The 22438-nt window shown below is 34.4% G+C and overlaps 1 protein-coding gene across 1 annotated transcript in view; it reads right to left on the reverse strand.

Moving 5' to 3' along the window:
• The window catches only part of EFL1 (elongation factor like GTPase 1), an 80560-nt gene that overhangs the window by 16960 nt on the left and 41162 nt on the right, over positions 1-22438 (reverse strand). Inside the window, exons 16-18 of the mRNA XM_075045135.1 lie at positions 10719-10850; positions 8715-8862; positions 1516-2519 (exon numbers count right to left, since the gene is read on the reverse strand). Of these exons, the coding sequence (XP_074901236.1) occupies positions 1516-2519; positions 8715-8862; positions 10719-10850 (1284 nt within the window). The remainder of the gene's footprint in view (positions 1-1515; positions 2520-8714; positions 8863-10718; positions 10851-22438) is intronic.

A 22438-nucleotide genomic window follows, 5' to 3' on the forward strand; every position in this document is an offset into this window, starting at 1 on the left:
AATAAAAATTAAACCCATGAATTTGTAATGAACCAAGTGCATGTCCATGGTTATTACCACACAACTCACATTCATTAGACTGGACTAATTTGCTTGTATGCCTGAGTCCTAAATTACACTCATTAAATATATAGATATATGCATTAGAAAGCCATGTTTCCATTTGGTTTTATGGCACAATTGATGAGGCAATGCACGTTAATTACATCACTATAAACAATCATGCTTTTTTGGTAGTGGGTATTTTCGAAAACAGCAATTTATACAATGTTTTTGTTGTTTGAAAATTGGTATCTTGCTTATAGTTTGACATAGATAGTCAGAAATATTGTGTTAATGTGCTCCTGGAACAGTAGTCTGTAACACTATGAAGTCTGATTTTGACAGGCATTCTTACATATTAACATATAATTAAAGATAGTTCAAAATGCAGAAGTTCTATGTCATAGTAAGTTGTAGTTTAAGGTAATGTGCTAATAAGCTTACTGCAGGACACCTTTTACAAGGCCTACTAAAGAGTACCTCCAGAAAAGAACAGGATCAGGCACCTGTACAAAACAATTGTACATTCAAAGGCATTTCTTTTCCCTACACACAATTATACATTTTGTACATTTGTTTTGTATCACTGCTATCATTATGCTTGTGTGCACAACAGCTGAGATTTTTACAACAAATAACCAAATCTTTGATTATTGTATGTAGGATATACTATAATTTCTGTCATCATTAGTATAGTCAAAGTAAATTTGCTGACAGCTTAAGTGCAATGGAAGTTAGTTTTAATGAAAACCTTGGTGCATTGGATCAGATTCAGTGTGCAAGCAACTCCCATGGAAAACTCCAAGAACAAATGTTACGGAAAGTTAAGCACTGTTGTAAAGTAGGTCATTAAAACAAGTTTAAGTAGGTGTAAGTGGTAAGGTAATATAAGTGACATGAATTTGGTATGCACTGGGTTTGCAAAGTGAGCAACTTGAATACCAGAAGGATACAGATGCTACTAAAAAGAAAAATAATCTACAAACTGGACTGTAACAATAATTTAATATTATCTCATTTTCCTGATTTTACTTCTATATTGATTATTATATTAACTTAAAACATCATGAAACGACAGTTACTAAGACTGCACACTCATTTTACAAACAGGATAGGTTTCCTCATCTCTTCATGGAACTAATGCTTAATTATGAGCAATTGATATTGATATTCATATTTACTTAAGTTTATATTACAAAAAGGCAACATTTTCTATCTTGCACTTCCAAAAAAGTGTACCATTGCTATTTAAGGATATGTTCCAGATAAGCAAGAAGAATGCTAAATTCTCATTCAGAACAGTATAAATAGTACAGGCATCAGAGAGTCACTGTAAAAATCCACTGGAGAACTATAAAAAACTTCTGACAAAACTTTTAATCAAGTTATACTTTGAGTCAGTCTAATTTATAAAACCTAACATTGGAACTCAGAAAGCAAATTCTTGACAAAGGATTATTTTTTCTGTCTTACCTAAAACTTCTGCAGTAGCCATAATTTCACATGTGTACATTGCTGCCATAAGCCTCTGTGGTTTTGCTTGCAAAGCATAACGACAAGCTTCCTTCATGGTGGCAATCAGTTGTCCAGAGAAGGGACCATAACAATCTGCAAGTAAAACTTCTCCCTTGTGTTTACTCGTTTTCTCAGGTGATTTTGGAACACTTTGACTGCTGCCCTGGTGTTCATTCACACTGCAAACTTCATCAGTGCAACTGCTTGTTAGAGTAGTATCTTCATTTTGTTTATGTTCTACGGCATCAAACTCCCCTGAATCCTGACTGCTAGTTGACAGCATCTCTCCAACTGTATTTATTTCCCATTTTTCCACTGTAAAACAAACACCCATAAGGGGTTCTTCACACATTGGACCTGAAAGCGTAGCCAGCTGAAATCCACTTACTATGCTGTTGTCAAAGTCTCTGTATTTACTTACTTCTTTCACAGCATTCCCAAGGCACTGCCACACAGACCTTTTATAGCCCTCAAAATTATATAACAAAATATTGGGCCCACACTTCCGTGGTCCAAATGACCAGATCTGATCAACAGCATTTCTCCACTTTCTTCCCTGCAGATTTTGCTCCAACTTTTGTTTGAATTCCTTGATCCTATCCAGAGTCTTCTGATTTATCTCATGGGTTTTTTTATCTTCATTCAGAGATGTGTTGAGATGCTCCATAGTTCGAATTAAGTCACTGTTTTCTTCAAGAAGTCGAGTTACCTCCTCAGGAAGTGGCATTGCTCTTACACTGAGAGTAGCTTGTTTATTTGGAGTAGATATTGTAACAAGCCCATCTGAATCAACCTGAATTCCTTCAGGAATTTTACTTTGGTCCTCTTTTGTTTGGTGTATGACAGCAACCTTCTGCTGTTTTCCGATCTCCTCATTCACCATATCGACTTTTGGAGGTCTTGTTATTGTCTCTCGGAATGGTATAATAGGTGATGATACACTAATTTGTACCTTTGCAAACCTATAAAATAAAGTTGAAAAATTAGTTTAAAATTTAAAAAATACTTTTAAACTTGGGGGTGGGAGGTAGGGCAATGGCCTTAGCATGGAACAGATGTTCATGAATAAATCTGATTGCAACACAGATTACTAGATAATGAATTTCAAATTCAAGCTCTTAAAAACCTTATGTACTTCAAAAAAGAAGCATTGCCTCTCATGTCTTCAGAAAGATTTGGAAAGGAACTGATGAAAATAGAAGAAAAAGCTGCGCCTCTGTGTAAATCACTGGTTCACCCACATCTTGGAAACTATGTGCTGCTGTTTTCTCCCCTCAAAAGAGATACAATAGAACTAGAAAAAAAATGAGAATGAGGATGATCAAAGGTATGAAAGTACAAGCAGCCTTCAGACGTTTCAAGGATACAATAGAGGTCTACAAAATCATGAAGGACTTGGGGAAGGCTGATCAGGGTTAACTGACAACCAAGCCACAACAGGCCCTGAACAGGCCCTGAACTGCAAAAGATTAAGACCCAGGAAAGCATTATGGTTACTCCATTTTTATTCTTCCCCAGACATCTGCTCTAGGCCACGCTGCTGCAGACGTGATACTGAGCAACATGGACACTTGATTTGAACCAGTACATCTGTTCATGCAGTGAGATGCTCTGAAAAGATGAAGCACTGGGTAAGCTGAACAGGTTTTTGTAAAGAAGTGTGGAGCCACCGTTCTACAACCTTGCAGGTTCAGATCAAGTACTCTCTCCGCAGCTAGGAGCGCTTGGAGAGGTGATACTCCCATTTTCTCTATACTCCTGGCACAGCAGATTCAAATCTGTGCACAATACTGTGCTGTCCATGTGCATGAAAACTAGCACTGCAGCACAGAAGCAGAAGGAGCATTAATGTAGGGGAAAAAAAGCCCCTGGTGAATTCATATTGTGATTAGTTAGTGGAAGCCTTAACCACTATTTTGCTTGCAAACCTAAAGGATCATTCATAACTGTGATCTTGTAACAAATGTAAATATACAAGGCACTACTCTGAAGGTAGAAGCAATGACTGCCTACATTGGAATGCTTTTAAGTTGGCTGGAGGAAGGGAAGAAATTTCAAGTGAAATAGCTACTCCCAAGTATCACCAGATAGGGACACATTCATTATAGAATTATGCCAGATAATTATTTCCTGTATAGACTTGTCATTAGTAGCAGCCTTTCCTCTGCTATAAAGCAAAACACAATCCCTCTCCCTCATATACCCCAAGTAACTTTATATTGTACAGTAGCTTCAATGAAAATTAAGTGATAATTTTTTTATATAAAAGTTACTTATGTGAGTACAGCTTTATACAAAACTAAAACATAACTAAAAGAAACTATGGGAGATAATTAAAATAAATTGACCATTAACTACAGACAAAAATTAAACTATCAATTCTATACCAGAAAGCCCTATTATTTCAGGTCATTAAACATTTTTCAGTCTGTTAGAAGAGTTTATATTGGAAGATTCTCAAAGATAATAAAATTTCCTAGCAGAAGAAAACAAATCTGTAATGCTGTGGATGAATCTTATTTTTGGACTAATTAAGAAAAGGTAAATTCAATCTTTGCCTTTAAAGGACCACAGAAAGCACGAAATAAAATGAGATATGAGATAGTAGGTAAAGATTTTCGTCTTTTTCCACACCAAAAGAAAGGAAAAAATATTACCAATGCAGTTCAGCCTGTTATAGTTAACTATAAATAACTTATATTCTGCTTTGCAAGAGTGCTAGCAATTTTTAAAATAATTAGTTTGGGTCAAGAGTTGAAAGATACAACCTAAGAAGCTTTCTTTTTTCTTTTAAGCTAAGTTGGGAAATACCCTACACAGTGAAGAAAACCTGTGTTGGAAATAAAAACATTTAGGAAGAACCAAGTACAGCAGACCACAATAAGACAGAATGACAGAAGTTTCAACAATATTGTAGTATTGGCATTTATAACAGTGATAAAGTGTGATTATTAAGGAACTGATATATCGTTTGAAGCAATGCTATTAAGCAACAGCAATTTTTTTCAGATTAGTTTGTATTTATTAATTATTTGTCTTGAAGTGAGTACTCTGCAGGAAAACTTTCACTACACTTTAAAAGGTATTTCACAAGATGAGGAAAATTAATTACTACTGATTAAAACACTCTAAAAGTAAAAGCTTCACATCTTTGAGTATGCCAATGTGTTATTTTACCACCCAGCTAGGAAGTGCCAGATTTGTTAGCTCTTTCATATATTTAACAAACATCTCTGTATTTATTCATAAAGGATCACCTGTTTTATCTTCAAGTACAACTTTATGACTTCAAAATATCCCGTGTGGTATTTTATCTGTTTACTGTAATCCCAGGAGCTGAAAATTGCCAATGGTGCCATGGCAAAACCCTGGTTTTTTTCAGAACTGTGAAATGGATGCTTATTAAGTGCACATAATCAGCATCTTGTTCAAATACATTCAGGACTTAACTCAGCTGAACATACAGGAATGTTGAAAGCTACCCTTCAGAACTGGAAAATAGCCTGTATTTCTCACCTGATCTGAAAGGGAAAAACAATAGCAAAATCTCCCATGAAATACCTTGTTTGGAAATGAAACATTCCTACCACTGGTAAAATGGTAATCCTGTGTCTTCAAAGATTTGTAACAGCTTTGTCTAGCTATATAATCTATAAAAATCTTATTCTACTGATAATTATCTCACTGCTACAATTACAGCCTGTGGCATAGCAAGCTAGCACCAGATCAAAGGACAATGGGTTTTGGTTTATCATTTGCGTATGAAGGTATAAAAATAATGTTTGATACTGCCATCTGAATTAGGCTCAGTTTTTAAAACACATGGAAGAAACAAGACTCTTTTCATTGGAATGACCTGTTTCTAAGGCACAGTCGTTATTTACTTTTATTTATACAACTTTCCTACTAATGAATGCTTATATAGAACTGTTTTATTATACACATAGAAAGTTAATTTTTGGATAAAGATAAGTCACTGACCCCTGTAAAGGAGGTGCAGTTAGATTTTGATGCTGCTATAGTTTACATTCAAAAACCAAAATTAACAAAAATCATGTTCCAGTATGCATGACTTAAAGGATGAATGACTTACATGATTGCATGGACATCTGTGAGGCTAATACAATGCATTCAGGAACACTCATACTTCAGCTCTATCTCATTCTAAAGCTTAAATATTTTGCCTGCAATAGAACAACCACAACTACTACCACCTGAAGTCATAGATACTGATATCCAAGCAAAAACAGCTCAAAGTAACTTATCAGTTTTAATCTATCTAATTTAAGCTTTGAGAAACACCCAAAGGCTCTGTCTTTTGCACTGTGGACTACAGGGACCTAGAAGCTCTAAAGCAACTTATTCAAAATACTTCACAAGTCTGGGAACAGTGATGATTAACATTAACTCTTATTTCTCTGTGATTGGTAATCTTGGTATTTATAAACCCCCTTTTATTAAACCTTGCACTAAACCTTCATATAAGGTACCATTAATTGCATCAAAAATTGCTCTAAACCAGATTATTTTAGAAGTTATTAGTCTAAACTCCAAGAAAAGTGCAACTCGAAGAAAAAAATAAAATTGAGCTTGGATTGTGTCTGGATTCTTGTTGCAACTAAGCATGAATAAAAGCTGCCAAGGGTTATTATACAGAAAGTGGAAGTGAAGCACTGCTTTACTCAGGCAATCAGTGTTAACAGAAATAATTTTGTCCTTTAGTCTGATAACCACTATTATAACAGTTTCATGATATAAAGTGATGCTTTAAAGTCAGCTGAAACATTTCAGGCATATCAAATGTTGTGACTGTTGGCAAGAAAGAAGGAAGAATGATTTACTACATTTATCTGACAGACTGAAAGTTCAGAGTTGTGTATCCTTCTTAACCACTCGTGAGGTCTAAGCAGGTTCATTACTACAGGAGGACTAACCAAAATTTCCTAAATTCTGGTAAATTTTGCAGAGTGATAAAAAAGTTGCAGAGGAAAAGTAAATGTAATTGTAAGCTTTATCTCCATGGGACTTAAAACCAGGAGATCTGTCCTTTTTGCAGTTTTTCCATGTACTTGTATTATACTAAAAAAAACCAACCAAACAAAAAAACCCCACTCCACCACCATCTTCACTCTCTTTGTTTCTCATTCTGAACAGGGCAATTTAATCCACTCATGTTAAGTATTTGCAATGCTCTTTGGACAGAAAGTTCTAAAAATTTCTATTGTAAAATGCAGAAAATAAAACATTTAAAGTCAAAAGATCTAATTTATTACTCTATTCAAAAACAGCTAATTAGGAAGAAAAAATAAAAATAAGTTTAGGGAAATTAAGCAGAACATCCATATTTAATCATTTAGATAAACATGGATGACCCTGATCTTTTATTTCTTTCCATGTCTCTTCACATCTTTGACAATAAGTATCACTTGAACATAATTTTCCAAATACACACTGGGAAAGCTAAAATTAAATATGTGCCTTTGAAAAAGTTTGATTAAAATCTTGACAGAGACAATTCAGTGTAGTTTCCACTCAGCAGAACCTCCTCAGTTTCTGTAATTACTCCAAAAATGTCAACTCTTCAAAACCCAGGTGACACAATGATAGATGCTAAGATCAGAATCCTGCCCCACTACTTCAAGTGCGACTTAAGTATTTTGAACAACCTTTCCCAATATTTTGGGGGAAAACCACGTGGGTCACATTTTAAGGGTATTATACACTTGTCTTGATCCCTAGTTCACAATTTGCTATTCCAAACTATGTGCACTTAGAAGAAGTTAAGCATTTGTACAGAAACACACATTGAGCTAATACAACTAACATTTCAGACCACAACTTTTCCTCCTCACACTTTAATAGTTAACTGATGCAACTTTACCACTGTCAGCACTCACATGGAATCCATGAGGAATGGTGCAAGATAGGGATTCCATTCTTCACTTTTCCTTCCACAAAATGGTGACAGAAGGAAAAGACAATTCTTGTCCAACGAGCTAGTACGTTGTTTCTGCTTATGATGCTACAAGCACAGTGTGTTTATGTGCTTTGGTAGTTTGGAACACTGACATTTTCTTGAGGAATACAAGTAAGGGACACAAAATGGTCACGCTTGACAGTTTATAGCTCTCTTAATAAAAGCCAAACCAGAAAAGGTTAGGAATGTAAATATAGGGACTTCTACTAGCTGCTCACTATAATCCTATTGCTTTTTTTTTTTTCTCCCAGATTTTCACCAATGCCAATAATAAAGGCATTTATACATCTTGCTATGCAAACTGCCACTGAAGACAGGTGCAACCAGTTTTGCTTTATTTAAGACATTACATTCAAGTGAGGTGTATCAATAAATAATACTATGTTTTTAAAACAGATAAAAATGTGTTGCACTAAGTTGTAATGAGGATAACCATTAAAGCACACAACTAATTTTACAAGTGATCCAGTCTAACTTCCATAAGAAGAGATTGTTGTCTGATATTAACCGGAATGAATATGGGTACAGAAGGAAGACAGTCAACCATACATGATTAGGTTTGCATTTTGGTTTAGAAAAGAAAATGACAGTAAATGCATGCGTACAGAAGTACCAGAAATTTTTTAGTAAATGAAGTTCTAGGAAAGGACTGTTTCAGACAACCATTCTTCTACCATTTGAAGAAACATCAGAAGATACTAAATGTACATACTTATGCTTGCAGAAGATACTGCTCATAAGAGAGCAGATCAACACTTTAAAAAAAAATATCAATGTGAAGAGCAAAGGAACGGGATAGAGTGTACACATACAATTTTGGTCTTGGCGCTTTCTAATTTTTGAGAGTTCATTTATCAGACATGATTGCCCTCACAGTTTTTATTTTGTACAAATGGTACATTACATTCTTAATTGGACTCCTGAAGCTACTGCAATTTATCATTTCTACAAATTGCCTAAAAGGTGTATAAGATGTATAGAAGTGATGAGCTAGTGGCTTCTGCCCAAACGCAGGTAATTTTACAGCTACAAAGAGGTACATTTATGATCCAGTGGTAAAAATTGTTGGTGGATGAAGCTTCTATTTTATCAGAATATAAATCAAAGATATGCATCTGACAAAGAAATACAACAGACACCTACTGAACTAAAAATATTTCTTCCTCCTTGCCCCTCTAACCTTTCTTTCAGGTCATCCAAGCAACGCTGAAGATGAACTTCTCCTGCTGTCACTAGCACATGCTCTCCTGTCTCCTGGATTAAAACTTGGACACATGGATCAGCTTGGTTTAAAAGCTTCATTCCTCTGACCAGCTGAGGCATATCACCTGGCAAAATAAGGTATTATTAACAACATAACACTGAAGAAGGAATAGGTGAAGTATGATAGACTTAAGGTGAGCTACAGTAACACTCATTTTTATGGAAGGCTAAACATAAATACATATGTTAGGAATACTCAAAAACTTTCAGCGAAGTTCTGAGGTCTTTCTGTGGTCTGCTTATGAGTCACAAAGAGTGGTATGGTTTAAGAACAGCAAATGAAGACATAAGCTATACTCATAATTTGTCACCAAGAATTTATGTACTGATGATAAAATTCACATTATACAATCATAACCATGGTACACATTTGAATGGATTGCACATTTTTGTTTTACATAGTTTTACAATAGGTTTAGTATACCAAGCTAGCTACTGACTATGACTACGTTATCTTGCTTCATATATACAATTAACTCCAGCTCATAAACAGCTCACAGGTGATAAAAAAATTGAATGTTATTGATATGAATGATTAAAAATTTCAGGATTTCTCTCCTCATTTTCACAAATTATCAAGAGATATAACCTTTCTTATTTATCACAACTGTTTAAAGTCATTTTTCAGTAAATAACTGTATTTCTTTGCAATCTTTCATGGCTAAGTGTAGCAACCTGTAAATTGCTAATGCTTAAAATGCTCCAAAGACACAAATAATAACATGTTAACTTTACTGAAATAAAAGCAAAAATTATTCCATATGGATTACTTAGAAGGCATAAGAGTGAATGAAGCACAGGAAGGATTTAAACTAGCTGGAAGCCACTGAAAAGCTTTAATGCTATTACAACCTGAAAAGGGGAAAAATCAGGAATGTGAGAGCTTTTCAGTGAAACAAAACACAGCTGTCGCTAAAATGAAGGTGTTTAAAAATAGTTGCCTTAAAGTTAATGGAGCATCTACAACCACAGCTGAGTCAAATTTGGCAGATTATATCAAAGCTATGCATAAACACCTCCTGTCAGCAGCCTTTCACAATTAATACAATTTAAAAAAATTAATTATGATTCCTTTTTCTTATTTTACATATGGGGTAAAGAATACCCACAGGCTTTCTAGGAATGCATATTCATATTCAGAAGGAAGAGTGACATTAAACTTCTCATTCACTTGGAGACTATTAAAAGAAATATGATATTGTATATTTAATGCTAAGCTTTTAAGGGTGTAATAGAAAAGTATCCTTGAAAACCAGACATAAAAGTAAATAGAATGTGGAAAAAACAGAGTGTTAGTTCACATGGCCAACACAGTTGAACAAAGACTTTCAATCTTGTCAACAAATAGTTGCTAAGCTGTCCAATTGCTTTCTAAAAAACATGTGATATTAGTGTTAAAAGTATTTTGTAACTGAACAGAAAGCCAGTTATTTTGGTTCTACTAACACTACAACAACAAATGGAAATTGGGCTGAAACTCAAATATAGCCAGAGATATACTACTCTCTGGTTGGGTATGGGGTTGGGGGAGATAGCAGTACTGCAAATTTGTACCACAAGCTTAATGATAAAGCATAAAAGAATGTCAGTAGAAGTGAAAAACTCAAAAATATACTTATCTTCACAGTAAAGGAATATTGAACCTTTAGCATCACATAATGTCTTTCTTGTAGAACAGCTAAGTCTCACCATAAAGGGCACAACAAGCTCTTCTGCATCTCCTCACCTAATGAGATATGAGCTAGCCAGCTAGAATTCATAAGGACAATAAAGTATGGCCCTCTAGGCAACATATATATTCATTTTATACTGGGTCAGTCTCTGATTCAGTGGATAGATCATAAACTAGCCAAATCACTAAGGGTGGGAAGCTGCATTGCTACCACATTGAATTTGCATTCCCATTCTCCTTTAAACTTACTTGGATGTTTCGGTTCAACAGCTACCCGAACAATCGGTGTAGCTTCAAAGTTGAGAGGTGTAAATGGTGGACAAGCTGGTGACGTTGACAGTGTTGCAGACTTTAGCACAAAATCTTGCAGGCCTCCTATTCCTAACAGAAATTGGAAAAAGAAAAGCAAAACAATGATAAATCATTCCCTTTCATATTAAATGAGACTAAAGCCATGATCATCAAGCTAAAAAAAGCTTATTTTATTGTAATTACAAAAATCAGATTCAAAAATTCCTCACTGTTCATGTAAAATAGGTTAAAATATTTGTGCATAATCTGGGTACTCAAGTCTCTGGCGTGACATTTGATATTTAGTCTCACAGCTCCCATTGCATTCCCTCTGTATTTTAAAAAGGCACGTTATAACTCCGAAGAACAGAAAGGACATGAGGACTTTTTTCCCTTCTAATATATCCAATCCTTTTTTACAGCTCAGACTTTTTTTGGTGGTTTAAATTTAGAAAAGTTTAGACTGCAAGAGCCCTCCAATGGTCATCTGCTCCAAGCTCCATCCCAAAGCAGGGCTAACTTCAAAGTTAGATCAAGTTGCTCAGGGCCTTGTCCAGTCAAGTTTTAAAAACCTTTAATAATGGAGACTGCACAGCCTCTGTTAGCAACCTCCTCCAGTGCTTAATTACTCTTATTGTGAAGAATGCTTTCTTTTTTATTCTTCCCACCCCCTCCCTCCCTTTATGCCCATTTGGGATTCCCCTGTTCTGCAACTTGAATCCTGTAAAATTTAATTTATCACATAGTAAGCTATTAATTCTAATCCTAATATATTTCATAATGCTGGCAAGTTGGAGAAAACTGAGCTTAAATTGTAGTGATAAGAAAAAATATAGAAAAAAATATTAGCTATAAGTCTGCAAAATAGCTGCTGTAAATGCATATTTAGTCTTGGCTGGTTGGCTGGGACATTTAAGACAAGTTGAAATTATTGCTTTCAAATTCCTAACCAACAGGACATCATTCATAATTTAGTCACGAGCTATAAAAACACTACCAGAAGTGTTTGAGTAATAAAGACAACAAATAAAGCTGATATTGATACACTCACTTTTCCTGATTCTCCTTCAATCATAAGCAATGAACACTGCAGTACTTCTAATGGAGTATAAATTAAATGCACATGTAACTTATTACGAGAAAACTGAAACCTTTAGCTCATAATCAATACCTACTTAAAAATTTAATTCATATTTGTAGATTGCAGTATATTTGTGCTCCTTCCTCCTCATTCTCTCCTACATGCCCAAGTAGTGATAAGCAGAGAATCTTAACCCCAGCTCCCCATTATCACTGTAATACTTTTCCAGGTTCTTTTTTTGGCTTAGTCTTCTTTATTTGAGGCCAGAAACAGAGAGTCAGCTTCCACCCTATGAGATCATGAGGGAGTTTAAATTCTGAAAAGCCAGTCTGCTGCAGAGTTATCATCTGCAGAATCGGGCTGTTTCTACAGCTCTGAAGGCTGAATGTCTGGCTAGTAGGATATGCCAAAACCCAAAATGTCACTATTTAAGAAAATCTGCCTCAAAATAACTGGAAGCAGAACAACATTCAACGGCTTTAAATGCAGGGTAGCAGATGCTACGAAGAAAATAAATCTGTATAAACTCTGTGTTGCACCTGACCTATGACCAGCATGTATTTCCTCTTTTTCACTTATTCAACATGTGGTTTGAATGAAAAACAAATGCTGGATCATCATCACCACCAGGGACTAAGAAAAGGGATGGGTGCATTTTATTCTGATCTTCTCCAGCTGGTAAAAGGAAAATGATTTAGAGTGGGAGGTGAACAGCTTCTTTTCGCAGTGTAATGTGAACCAGAGAAATCAAGTTACTAAATCTTACTTCAGATAGACTCACTCTTTTCTTAACACACATTACTGTACTTTTACTACCATAAAGAAAACAAAGCTCTCTGCTCTTTTGTTTCATGTTTGAAGGTAAAAATACATGAATTATACTAGTGTCTGGCAACAATAATACACTAAAAATAAAAAAATCTGTCAGTTTTCATGAAAATGTTAGGCTTAAAACCTGAGTGTTTCAATTGCTTAACTGTGTGAGCTGGCATAGAGCAGCGGCTAGCCCTGATGAATCTATTTAATTTACAAATTCTTAGTAACAAATGTTGGCAAAAAAATCCATAAAGATTAAAGGTTCTTGGACACTTTTTTGCATAATATGATTATGAGTAAGTAACTGCTTATGTATTTTCTGAATAATATTAGAGGAAAATGTTAACAATGGAAGAATTCTAATTATGCTGATACATAAATCTTAAACCTATTTATTGTTCACCCCTGAAATTTACACATACTACTTGAGATCACATATCTCAAACGTGTATTAATACGTTATCTACTTGAATGGTCTTAGAAAAGGCACTCCAAAATTAAGCTTATAAATATGCCTCTCATCTTAAGATTGGTTTTGTCCTGTTCAGCCCTTGAAAAAAAGACATCATAATAACACATGCATTCTACTTCACATTTGGTTTTGTAGTACAATAATTTGCAAAAAGAAAGGGACCAAACGTAAGAAAAAACTGCTTAAGCAAGGAAGGTGAGACAAACTACTGCTCCTTTGTTTTAGGTGAGCTTAAAGAATGAAATACTAAAAAGCATTGCAAGTATTTTTGAATAGTCATCTCTCAAAAAACAACCTAGTCTACAAAGTATGCAGTCTGTTACACAAATAAACATGCATGCCAGTAGACAGTTTGTTGTACATTGCTTTTATTTATTTATTTTTAAGAGAAGCTAGAGTTAGAAATGTCTATAGGAATTTTTAAACTTATTAACTTGATCAGGAAACTGCTTTTTATTAACTCTGGCTGTGGTGTGTCACCCACCTAATTTCTATATAAAAGAAAATGCTGAATTCTGACTGTTCAGGGTAGTGTGTAAATTTCAAAGACACAAGAGTTTATTAAAAACTCCTTATTAGAAATATCACATACTTTGCTATATACTGTGTAACACTACTTCTAACATTGTACTTGGTAGCAAAGCCTTTTCTTCCCAGTCAGGAGCCAAATCACCTTCACAGATTTTATAACATAAGGCAAAGAGCCATATCTACTAAAGAGTTACTACTGTATTTTTTTCTTGTGCATAGTCCTATTGAGATTAAGGGGACTACAGCGTAGAGAACCACAAAGCAAGCTATCCATGATGAAAAGTCAAGCCTACCAAGGGATACCATGCAAGACTTGATTGTAAGTGTGAGACTAGATTATTTTTTCTTAAATTCGTCATCTAAATGCTTTGCTAATATTTTTGTTTTGAAAAAGCATTCCCACATACTACTGGTCAATAAAGAAACAGTGTGCCTGAACTCAACTGGACTTGAATAATAATGGGCACTGAAAAACATCACTACCCAGGGCTCTGTCTATGTGCCAAGGACTTCACTGAAAGAAAGGTAATTTTATAAAGCTTAACACTCAGATGGAAACACCCAGAGTAGCATTAGTTCCACAAACTTGATACCATCTTTAAAAGAAACAGGCAGGACTTCAAATATTATGTGGAGATACAATTTTTAAAAGATTAAAAATTATCTCTCTTATCCTAATGAAGTCAATGCTACATATAATTGTTTATCAAACTGAATTTTGCTAGCGTATTTTAACAGTATTGTCCACATTTATAGAAATGTAACCAGTTGCGTACTTTTTACATAGACTATATTCAGATTACTCTGACAAATCATTCACAGTGACCAACAATAAACACATTTCAAAGTATTAAAGTTAGTATTTCAACAGTAATTGTCAATCTGTAGGTTGAAAATAAGACTTCCTCTTAACAGACAAGGAACTCATTAAAAGCCTGTGACATAATGTTAAGTCCGACCTTCCAAGTTTGGTTGCTTGTCATTTGAAAGTAGACCAACTTATGGTGTGTATCAGGGAGAATTATTACACAGATGGAGATTTACAAAAGTCTTTCTTTTGTTGAGTCTTTTCTATTACTTGCCCCAGAAGATAAGAATACTAAATCAAGTATATACCTACTTGTATCACCAGCGTTTTTACCACATGACAGAAACTAAATGGTAAAAATAGATAAGAACATCACGACTGAAATTTTCAAAAGCAGTAGGAGATTTAAGACAAGTCTCCATTTACTTTTTGCGTCTATGTCTTGCTGGTAACCACTACACGTTAGACAATAATTTTGCTGCCTTTAAAGATAAAGTACACTTTTCCAGCTGAATTCAGCCATAAAGATCTGAACACATAATAGATCAATTTCAAGATATATGTAATTAGTTTCCCTTGATGTAGAAAGATTTAGCATTTAACGTTCTTTCAAGATGCAAAAATGAAGCACACACCACCACGCATAACATTTTCAATCAGATAAGGAAATAATTTAGTTTGCAGTGTGAAAATCAAACAAAGAAGAATGAAAGCTGTTTAAATTTTAACTTCTGCCACATTGTTACTAGCCTCAGCACATCAGTTCAGTGGATCTTTATCTTCCCTCACTGATGATATCACCACTTAAGAATCCTTGGCTGCTTTGGAATGGAGACATGTCAAGCTTTGGACTAACACCGTAAGGAACTAAGTAAAGCAAAAAGCTAATGTTAATCTTCCCAGTAAGGCTCTGTCCCCACTGAAATATATCGCTTCTTATCAACATTGTTTGTTCAGAAAGATTAAGACTTTACAATATGCAAAGCCTCCTGGTTTAAATGCTCCATGCACTGCACTATGTATCGGTGAAGAAAGACCATGCAAGCTCATTCATAATTCATGTAAAGGAGGTGTGATGCAAACTTTTGTAAATCTACACAATCTGAAATCTTAAAACAAGCATGTGCCTTTTGTTTCAAAGGGAGTGTACAAACAGACTAAGACCTCTATAATTTTCTTTGGGCAGTAATACAAATACTTTTTTTTTCCTCCCTAGTGAGAGACATTTGAAAAGAAATATTTTTAAAAGGTGCTTTAAAAAACACATATGAGAAAATAAATTCACAAATCCACCTTAAAAATATGATTGGCTCTTAGATGTTTCCACTTTCTCCTTAAAGTAAATAGGCTAAAAGCCAACTAAAACAAACAGAAAGGCAAAAGTATTTACCAAATAATATTAAAATAATGAAAAAAATAATGAAAATGACTCCATATCAATAATCACTGTCCTTCAAACCTATCCACAGAATTCTCCTTTTCCTACTATCTACTATAAGCCTAGAAAAAGATTATACCATTAGTACACTGTTACCTATTAGGGTGACTAATATTGGCTCACTGTTTCCATGTACACTTTAAGCATCAGCCCCCATCCTTCCATTACTATCCCTAATTTAAAAAAAAAAAAGGGGGGGGCGGATTTTGCAAGGGGAAACTGGCTTTTGGTAGGATCTAACTCGGTTACAGTAGTATGCCTTTTATATTTGAGGAATCTTAAAATGTTTTACAAATTACTGGGATTAATGATGGTAACTGTAGGGAGTTTGGACAAGTAGCTACTATGGCTTAAGAATACCTTGTATTATACATTTATCGCCTCAGATTTTAAGCATGTTTCTCTTGAGTCTCATGGGCACTGCATAGAGACATCTGAGAGCAAAACTTGACCTTTCTGTATTAGAAACTGTTTCTGGAAGGGAAGGGAATGTAAATCAAGACACAGACCACATTCTGGTTGAGATTTCATCAACTTTTTCCATAATACAGACCACATGTTAGCACAGATTGCCGGTGAGCCTCCTCTTCTCATCTGTAATTATGCACTTCCCCCTCAATTGTTCTTACTTGCTTCTGAGGCAAATGAAATTGCTTGTATGGAAAACAGAACATTGTAAAGTATGTGCATGATTTCAGCTGTTCTCAGTACTTTCCAATATTTTACAGAAAAAGTTAATTCAACATTTTCTTTTGTATTTCATTTCCTCTTTCCCAATGGGTTTTTTTTTTTTGAGCTGAATCTCTAAAAATCACCAGTGTCCAATAAAATGTAGAAGCCTTTGTCCCAGTTTTTTCATGAGTTTCAATGAAACAAGTTCTACCTAAATATGTGCTAGAGATTAGCAAGCAGAAACTAATTGAGTTCCTCAATACAAAGGTGTTAAGTTATACTTTTATTGTAAAGCTTTACTTTTAGGTTCACAGCAGTTTGAGGGCAAATTGAGCATAACTTTCTGATCAGATGAGAGTAAACTCAGCCATATTATTAATAATGTTGTGGCAAAATCCCCTCTCCCCAAGGTACACAATTATGCAATAAGACATTAAATGCAATAAGCGACTTCTGACACAAGAAGCACCTCAGTATTTCACTACTGAATCATCAAGTAGTAAAAGATGAAAAAGTGCTAGGGGACCCCATTGAGTTCTTTTAGGAAAAAGACTAGCAGTTCAAAGCTGTGTGCTTTTAGAAGAACTGCAAGGAAAGCAATAGTGTTATCTAATAGCATGTTCCACTAAAATCTCCTATTGCAAGATTACAGTTTCAAAGAGGATTGCAAACATATATAATGAGTAAACAAGCATCATTTATCTTCTGCTGAGATTCTTTGGAAAAAAATACCATATCTTTGATTAAGTACTTAAACTGCATGATAACATACATTTCCTAACTGCTGATTGAGTTGACAATTGTAATTATGAACTTTCCTATACTTTTCTCAGACTAGACTAAAAACGGTTTCAAGGAAACTATAAAAAACCCCTTTCATGAAACAGTAACATCTTTAAAATTATAAAGTGAATGGATAGAGATCTACCTGCACTCAGTCTTTGTGAAAAAGCAGAGCCCAAAGCTGAGTCAGGAATTTGCTTGGTAAAATACAAATTTACCTTAAAGTAAATAGAATTAAACCAAAACCAGTTAACATTCCAAATCTGACTTCTGGGTTTATAAACAGGTCTAGTCAAAATGAAATATTGATTTCTTTAAGTTGCTTAATGATGCAAATAAATATAGAAGATGAAAGTATTTCAGATAATGATGTTTTTCTTATGCTGCAAAATTATTTCATTTGTCATGCCATAATAGTTTTTGGAGCTCAAAACTAAAGTAAATGATCCTGACTTTTAAATATTTATGGGTAAACTTAATTTTAGCACAGAAACTCAGAAAGTTCATGCTTAGATCTGTAATTTACCCCCATTCCTCTTTACATATTATGAAATCAATGCACTTGTAGCTTCACAAAAAAAAGAAATATGTAAAAAAAACCCACCAAACTTTACTCCAATTTAAGCTACTTTAATCTTTTAACTGTAAAGCATTCTTGATAAAGGCACTAAATGGTACCTTTTGTGGTTTTATAAAAATTTTAGTAGTTCTACTCAGCAGTATACATGTAATATACTTTGCCTGAGCCCACACATTATAATTCCTTTCCACACACAGGCTCAACTTGACGTGACTTGAAAGCAGCGATACTGATCAACAGTAAATATGTGGACAGATCTTTGTACAATGCTATCACATAGGCACTGGAAATCACTTCAGTTAGCCTGTACATCAAATCAATGCTGCCATTACTGCATGCAGAAAGCATTTAGCACCATACAGACTCTTCAAGGGTTTCTGAAACACAAACCAAATTTTAGATTTATAATTACTTTAAATAAATGATTTTAATTTGACCTGACAGCAACACATCTGAATTTACTTAATCTTTTTCTTAAATGACCACCAGAACTTCAGAGGCAGTTCAGCATGGTTGTTGTCCCAGACAAATGGAATTTAGGAATGGTTGTTTCAACATACTTACTTTGATAATCTAGAAGTCCTTTGAAATGCTGATTTGCTGAGTTTTTAGTAGTAGTAGTAAATGTGCTTTTGTAAATAAACTAATGAAATTGCATATTGTACTGGAAAACAGATGAGCTGAATTCATATGGAAAATTCTATGCAAGGGAAAGAATTTTGCCCAGCAAACCTCTAAGGAAAAAGAAAGCCTTCTAGACAACAGAGCGTTAACTACACTCTCTAAAGAGAGTATGTATTTTTTTTGAGATGAGAAGTGTGTCACAGGTGTAGCTCTTTCCAGGAAGCCTCCCTACTTTGTCCCACAGATAAACACAAGCTAGTTGTCTACTAATGATTTCTACTGGTTCAGTGAGAAAAGTATTTAACAAAAACCAAAAAAGTTCTTTTGTTTGTAATTCCTATATTGAAACTCTCCAGGACTTCAGCTATAATGCTGACATCTGCCTTGTAGAAGACAGAAAAAGATGGGCTACTGACCCTTCATAAAGCTGTTTTGTACATAATTATAAATTGATAATAAATCTTATGATAAAAAAAGTCAACAAAACCCAAGAAAACATTGAAGTGTTTTTTAGAATACTTTAGTCAGGCTTGATATTAATATCTAATTAAGTTTTGCAAAAGGAACATATACTAAAAGACCCAAGATTCTTCACCCTCAAAGTAGCAGAAGAACAAGACAAATATCTATGTTCCAGCAGTCCTCTAGCAAAAACACAGCTTACATTGCTTATATTTTGGACATTAAAGTGGAGAAAATTCAAAATCTTTTAAAAAAAACCTCTCTGGCTCACTGAATATATCATAGTAGTTACATCAGAAAAAAAGTAGACAAATTGTAATTCTACTCTTTTGTAGGACCACTATTAATAATGTTAGCTTACGCACACATGCTCAGTTCTGGATATCTACTAAAATAGGATCCTGTTTTCTTAGGTCAGTAACATAAAAAGATTATATATCAGAAGTATTAATCCAAACAATCACTTCTCACTTCACTCTATTAAAATGTTTTTAAAATATTTCGCCCACATTGAAATGTACATACAACTTCAGAAGGCAGGGAAGGGGGAAGCAGCAGCCCAAGGCTGAGAGGAAGCATTGATTCAATTGTGCTCTATCAGATTGAACATGAAAAGTGTTTAACATTAGAGGAAAGGAGATGAAGGCAAAGCCTTTCTATTTAAAAATGTAGTAAAGTTCAATATTTATTTTTAAGTAGACACTGGGAAGACATAAAACCCCATACAATATTTCAATATTTTTATGAGAGTACTTGAGGCAAGATGCGAGTGAAGATCTAAATTTCATTAGGGTTTTGAGCAGAATTGCATACTGAATTCTTTTAATGTCTTGACCAAATGCTTCCCACAACAAAGCAAATAACTAATCTCAGCTAATAGATCAATAACATCAAATGATTTCTTCATAAATCAGACTAGTTATAACATAGTCTAACAACCAACCAACCACTAAGAGAAAATGCCATTTTAGGTTTTATTGAGTTTTAGTAATGTGTCCTGAAAATGGGCAGACTTCATGTATATACTGTTCTCTTAAATTGAAGATTATAAAATATAAGTAACATCTGTTATTTCCCAGAATCAATTATAAGTGGTGTTAAAATTAACGAGGCCTTCAGGCACTGATCTTGCAAGGAATTAATTTTAATCTGTAGAAGTCTTGGAGGTTTTGTCATGTTTGCCTAGAAAAATCCACATGAACATATTGCTACAAGTTCTGAATTACGTATCCTAGGTACATGGGGAATTTAGAATCTACTACTAGAAGTGCCAATTACAAAAGACAATGGTTATTATAAAAGCTTATTAAATTTTGACCACCCTTGTGCTGATTTTAGAATTTACTTAACTGTAGAATCCCAATATACTTGATTTGCATTTCGTAAGTTAAGAAAAGAATGAGGCCTTCATCATTCAATACACCAGGTAAATGCAAAGATAGACTAATCAGTTATTAGGGTATCTCGGACATCACAAGTAGAAGCAGTGTACCAACTACCAAATGTAGTAACATTGTACATTTGTGTATTGTACAAATGTGTACAATATCCTGTGGGAAATGCCCTACTGAGTCATTAACCATTTATCCTGTTAACTTGCAAGACATGCAAGTAACTAATTAAAATTCAATTTTCCAAGACCTGACCCAATGCCTAATGCTCTCCTTTAAAGGCACACATACACTACCCATTACATCTGCCTATAAGTGATTTCTGCTTGCTTATTTTGTTGCCTTGGGAAATATGGCTTTAAGTGTTCTGAAGTACCATGAATAATGGATCATTTCAGTCCACATTATGCAGAACTTGATGTTTATTTTAAAATACAATAATTTTCAAGAAGGATAAAGAATAATATAAAATTTGACTTCAAGCTAAAAGAAACCTTTAAATAGCTCATTTTTAATTACAAGCAATAATATTTTGGGGAATAATTAATCAGAAGAAAGATTCTAACAGAAGAAAGCACCTTTCCAATGGCTCGGTTAGGACTATTAGACATAATGGGTGTACAAACAGACGGCGTGAGAGGGAACAGAGGATGCCTTAAACACTTGTTATATCAGCAGCCTAGGAAGTTACTGATAATGAGTTATTTATCATGGCTCTACTTTAATAGCAAAATAAATTCCAGAATAAACAGAAAACGCATTCAAATAAAAAAAATAAAGAAGTTACTGCCACACGAAAACCTATGACTGGGCCATTAATACTGATCTTAGATTAAAAGGCAGAGATGTGCACCAAACACATCAAATAAAATTTAGCTGGAATAGTCACAAATTTTTAGTGAAAAAGGCGGAATTCCAGGAAGTTATTTCAAAACACACACATTAATCACCGACAAAAGTACCCAAGAAATACAAAATTCTGGGGAAGAAGTTCTGCTAGCCCTTCATTTTTCTGATTAAAATAGGTTTTTGTCACAGCAATTAAAAAAAAAAATCTTATTTTTCCACAAAATTAGAACTATTTAAATCCTGAATTTTACAAGTCAGCTTCACATGAAGTATTTCTGGCAGTCTGCATCTGTGTAAACTAAGCATACTAAAATCATGTCTGTTTAAAACATAAAAAATAACCTAAAAATTAAGACTGCTACTCCTTATCCCCCCAACCTTTTTTCCACAAAGGAAAGGAAAAAAGACTGCCGTTTCCCCCCTAATTTCTGATTACTTCAGTTAATGTATCACTGAGAGTTACTACTGTAATTCGTAGCCCATATAACATTGACTTCCTAAAATATTGCAACATATTAACTTTTATTAGCTCTAGGTCAAGAAGAAAATGGGAGAAAATATACAGGTCATTCCTAAGATACAAGAATTCTTAAGACTAGTGCAGAAGACTGCATAATTGAATTGGGCTTTAAAATGTTCCTTTATTTCAAAACTGAGAAAAGAAATTAAATAGATCTAATCTTGATTTTTAATGCCCCCTTGCAAAAAAGTAACTAGTAAGATTTCATTTTATTTACATCCCATCAGTCTACATGCAACGATCACATCCCCAACATTGCTCTTCTCATTTGTTAAAAACAGGCATGAGCCTCACACTGACAAAAAATACCAGGAAGGGAGCTTGGAGCTTTAACATTTCCATGTCTGGAAAACCCTTAGTATTTAATTTACTTTTCAACAGTAATAACACCAGTCACTGAGTGCTTCATTTGCATTACAGGATAAAAGGAAAAGAGACCCCACCCCAAAAGGTAGTCTAAGAACACCATCTCAAATACAGCTAGGATGATCTAGCAGCCAGTGGTCATCAAAAAACAGCAAGCTTGCCCCCCCAGCACCAGCACTAGCATTTGTCAGACTCTGGGTGAGCCAATTCAGGATACTAAATAAACAGAAAAATTAACTTAATGAAAAGGCAATTTTCCCTCTCACCCAATTTTCACTCCCCCAA

This window comes from Buteo buteo, chromosome 13 (genome assembly GCF_964188355.1).
Source record: "Buteo buteo chromosome 13, bButBut1.hap1.1, whole genome shotgun sequence".
Classification (NCBI taxonomy): Eukaryota; Metazoa; Chordata; class Aves; order Accipitriformes; family Accipitridae; genus Buteo; species Buteo buteo.